This window comes from Adiantum capillus-veneris, chromosome 19 (assembly GCF_014529385.1).
Source record: "Adiantum capillus-veneris isolate H3 chromosome 19, ASM1452938v2, whole genome shotgun sequence".
Classification (NCBI taxonomy): domain Eukaryota; kingdom Viridiplantae; phylum Streptophyta; class Polypodiopsida; order Polypodiales; family Pteridaceae; genus Adiantum; species Adiantum capillus-veneris.
The window spans coordinates 139602291-139606215 of NC_140949.1; the positions used below are offsets into that span (position 1 = coordinate 139602291).

The 3925-nt window shown below is 39.3% G+C and overlaps 1 protein-coding gene across 1 annotated transcript; it reads left to right on the forward strand.

Annotated features, from left to right (window-relative positions):
* The first annotated feature begins 535 nt into the window (after positions 1 to 535).
* LOC147434962 (cationic peroxidase 1-like) lies at positions 536 to 3707 on the forward strand. Its single transcript, XM_086490062.1, has 4 exons — positions 536 to 806; positions 1296 to 1487; positions 2718 to 2883; positions 3050 to 3707. Exons 1-4 carry the CDS (start codon positions 567 to 569, stop codon positions 3460 to 3462), a joined length of 1011 nt encoding a protein of 336 aa, XP_086346188.1. The 5' UTR covers positions 536 to 566; the 3' UTR covers positions 3463 to 3707.
* The last annotated feature ends 218 nt before the right edge of the window (positions 3708 to 3925 follow it).

Below are 3925 nucleotides of genomic sequence, written 5' to 3' on the forward strand. Positions count from 1 at the left end.
TTTTCTCACCCGTGCGAAAGTGTGTGCTATTGCTAGCTATCACATCCACCCAATCCGACAAGTTAATCCTTCCATTGTGGAAATAAAAGGCTTTCCTAATGGCTCTATAAAAAATTAATAGCTTTCCTAATGGCTTGAAAACACTAAAGGAAAGAAAATCAAGAAGAAAAATAATGTATAAGGTGCATTTTGCCATCGAATTTTAATTTTCCGAGATTTGGGGAGACCTAATGCTAGATAGGCGTATGTTATGTACATAAATGATATACTAAGCGGTGTTCGCGAAAAATCATTTTCCTAAACATACAAAATTCCTTTCCTTGAATTTGCCAATTGGAAATTTTAATGTTGACCTTGAACACAACACAAATTAGTAGCTCACGGGTGTTGCAACGTGTGAAAAATGCGCGTCAACTAGCCAACAGATGAGTGGAGTGTTGACTTGCAAGGATTAGTGCGCGGCCCTCAAACCGACTTACTCCTTTCTATTCATTTTTATTTAGAGATGTTTGCTATATACAGAAGAGAGATTCAATGGAGAAGTTAAGCCCAGCTAAACGGCGAGTATGGCGTCGAGGTGGCAAAACAAGCTGCAGCCGGTGATGGCGAGCTTCATATTGATGATGATGGTGGCGTCGATGAGGGGAGACGTAGGAGTGCAGGCGCAGCTAGTGGCGGATTTCTACGACAGCTCGTGCCCAAGAGTGCAGAGCCTTGTGCGGAGCGGCATGCGAGCGGCTGTGCAAAATGAGACGCGCATGGCGGCCTCTATATTGCGCCTCTTTTTCCACGACTGCTTTGTCCAGGTCTCTCTCTCACGTCTTTTGGTACCACGCTAAATTTCTTTTTCTAATAAAAAAAAAACCAACGCGTATACTAACCGTGCATATATTTCTCTCTCTCTCTCTCTCTCGCGCGCGTGTGCTCAAGGCTTCACAAAGAGAATTATTATTTTTATGTAAAAAGCTTAACTTTATATGCCTAAAAATAAACTTGTCCCCCCCCCCCCCCCCCCCCCCCCCCCCCCCCCTCCTCTCTCTCTCTCTCTCTAAATGTCTGTGCATATGCTCCCATGCACGCATACACGTGTGCGTGCACGCACACACACACACACACACACACACGAGAACAAGTTTGTAAAGTATGCATAGAGATTGAGCACACACACACACACACACACACACACACACACACACACACGAGAACAAGTTCGTAAAGTATGCATAGAGATTGAGCAAGCAAACCTAAAAGGTCCATCAACTATCGATCTAACATGTACAAATATGATGTGGTAGGGTTGTGATGCATCAATACTATTGGATGATACCGCAACAATGCAAGGAGAAAAAAGTTCTTTTCCCAATGCCAACTCGCTTCGAGGTTTTGAGGTAGTGGACACTATCAAGGCCAATGTGGAATCTGTTTGCCCCGGTGTGGTCTCGTGCGCTGACATCCTTGCTTTGGCAGCTCGAGATGCAATTGTCTTGGTAAAAAATGATTATCAAGAATTATCTATTTAATCTCATTGCTTAAGAGAATGTTGCTAACAAATTGTTTTATCATTTTGTTAACCAAGGTTGCACTACCATTTTATGCAATCATTCAAATCTTGCTGATTGGTATAAGGTTTTAGCACAATGCTGGTTTCAGTATAAGTGGTAGTTACGGTGGAGTGCTAGACTAATAAGCAGTTCCCATCACTTGAATGCCAAAAGACGTGTTTTTGTGGCATACTTAAGGCCTTAGTAAAGCAATCGTGGACCATTGGATAAAGCTTGTCACTTGGTGCCACATGCCACTCTAAGATATACTTAACATTTGTTTTCCTATCTGTAAAGAGGGGCTTTAACTGGGTTGCACACACCCTTTCTTATCCTCTTATGTAGGCCATTGTGACTTTTTATCGTGTTCAAGCTATGTAGAGATATAAATGCATAGCCAACATGGAGCTAATATGCTATTCTTCTATAAGCATTAGGCCAACATGCAAATGAGTAAAGGTGACCATCTTGCATGAAGCTATTGGAAATTTTCTTGATTGAACTAAAGATATGTGCTCTTTCACGTGTGTATTGTTAGAGACATATAGAGAAAGATGAAATGTATGCAACATTTTGTTCGATGAATGATTTGAACTTAGTGCATCTAGACATTTGCTAAAGACCATCGAGGTTTGGATGTGATGACTACGTGAATGAGAACTCAAGGTGTTTCTTATGCATCAAGATTTCTATCTAGATGAGATACTATTGTAAATGCATCTATCAAGAGTTCTAAAAGGATGAAATGGCTGCATAGTATCTAGGTGCATCAAGAGTTAAGGAGGGGATGAGATGGAATGATAAAAAATGGTGTTCAATGTGAACTAAGTGTGTGATTTGTGAGCTGCATGCTATGTGGATGTACTATCTTGATACGGATACTCTGGCACAATTTTTGACGTGTCAAACTATTATTGATTAAGGTTAGCTGTTGAATTTCTTGCCTCACATGAAGATGGTCTAAGGTGGAAGTTCTTGGCTATACGTTGATAAAACTTTGAATATTTCCCGGCATTATGAAGGAAAAAGTAGCATATTGATCAACCTTGTTGTAGCTATGTATTTTGGCTTGAACATTTTTTTGTAGAGTGTAACTTGATGTAATGATTAAGATTCATCACTTGAGCACCAAGTATATCTTCACAATATTAAAGCTTATATCTTGTATTTTACTAGGCTGGTGGTCCAACTTGGAAAGTTTTGTTGGGAAGAAGAGACTCCACCACCGCAAGCTACTCTTTGGCCAATTCAAACCTTCCATCACCTTCTGAGGATTTGAGTTCTCTTATATCTAAGTTCCAAGCACAAGGTCTTTCTACTCTCGACCTTGTGACTCTATCAGGTGCAACTCAAAGCCGAGTTAAACTTGTCATTTCTCTAATGCAAATCTCCCATTCAAAGCATGCGATATTCCTAGATGCACCCCAAAAAGGAAGGAAATATTTAAATTGCATATAAAAACTACCAAGTGCATCTTTAAAACGTTTCCATGTTGATCTTTGATGTAGGGGCACACACCATTGGCCAAGCTCGATGTGTCAACTTCAAGGATAGACTATATGATGAAGATGTTAACAATGAGGCAGATCCTACTTTGGATACAAAGTATCTCTCTCAACTCCAAAGTCTCTGCCCGTCAGAAGGTGGCGATGACAACTTGTCTTCCCTCGATGTTCAAACTCCAACTCGTTTTGATGTTTGCTATTATAGCAACTTGTTGAAGAATAAAGGTCTTTTAACTTCTGACCAAGAGCTTGCTTCTGACAATTCTAGCACCACTTTTTCTTATGTGCAATCGTATACTCAAACTCCTAGTTCCTTTCTTGCAAATTTTTCCATATCCATGATAGCTATGGGTAACATAGGACCCTTGATAGGCACTTTGGGCCAAATACGTACAAATTGTCATGTCATCAATTGAGACAATATATCAAAAGCAACAATGAACTTTTGGCTATGAATGTAAGTTAAGCAAAAGATGATAGGTAGTCTAAATTCCACTCATGGAGCTTGTAGTATGGAATCCATCACCAACAACTAGGATTTTCTTTGACATTGTAGTTTGTGCAGAAGTTGAGATACTAAGATGAATTCTCAAAATGATCAAGGGTGTTGTCTATAGAACTATAAATGTTCAAAATATGTTGTGAAAATTGTGAGCCTTCCCTTTTGCAACTATGAATGCATTAAAGCTCTTGCATAGTTTCTAAATATCTATAAAGTTCTCCCTAGCCCTTTAGTCTCAATTTCTTGATTTTGCATAATTTTCTTAATTTTCTCTCACAAGAATTGAGAAACATCTCAATGATATTTTAACTTATTGCTCACTACATTATTTTTGCAAATCTCTCTCTCAAGAATTGAGAAATAATGCTATGATATTA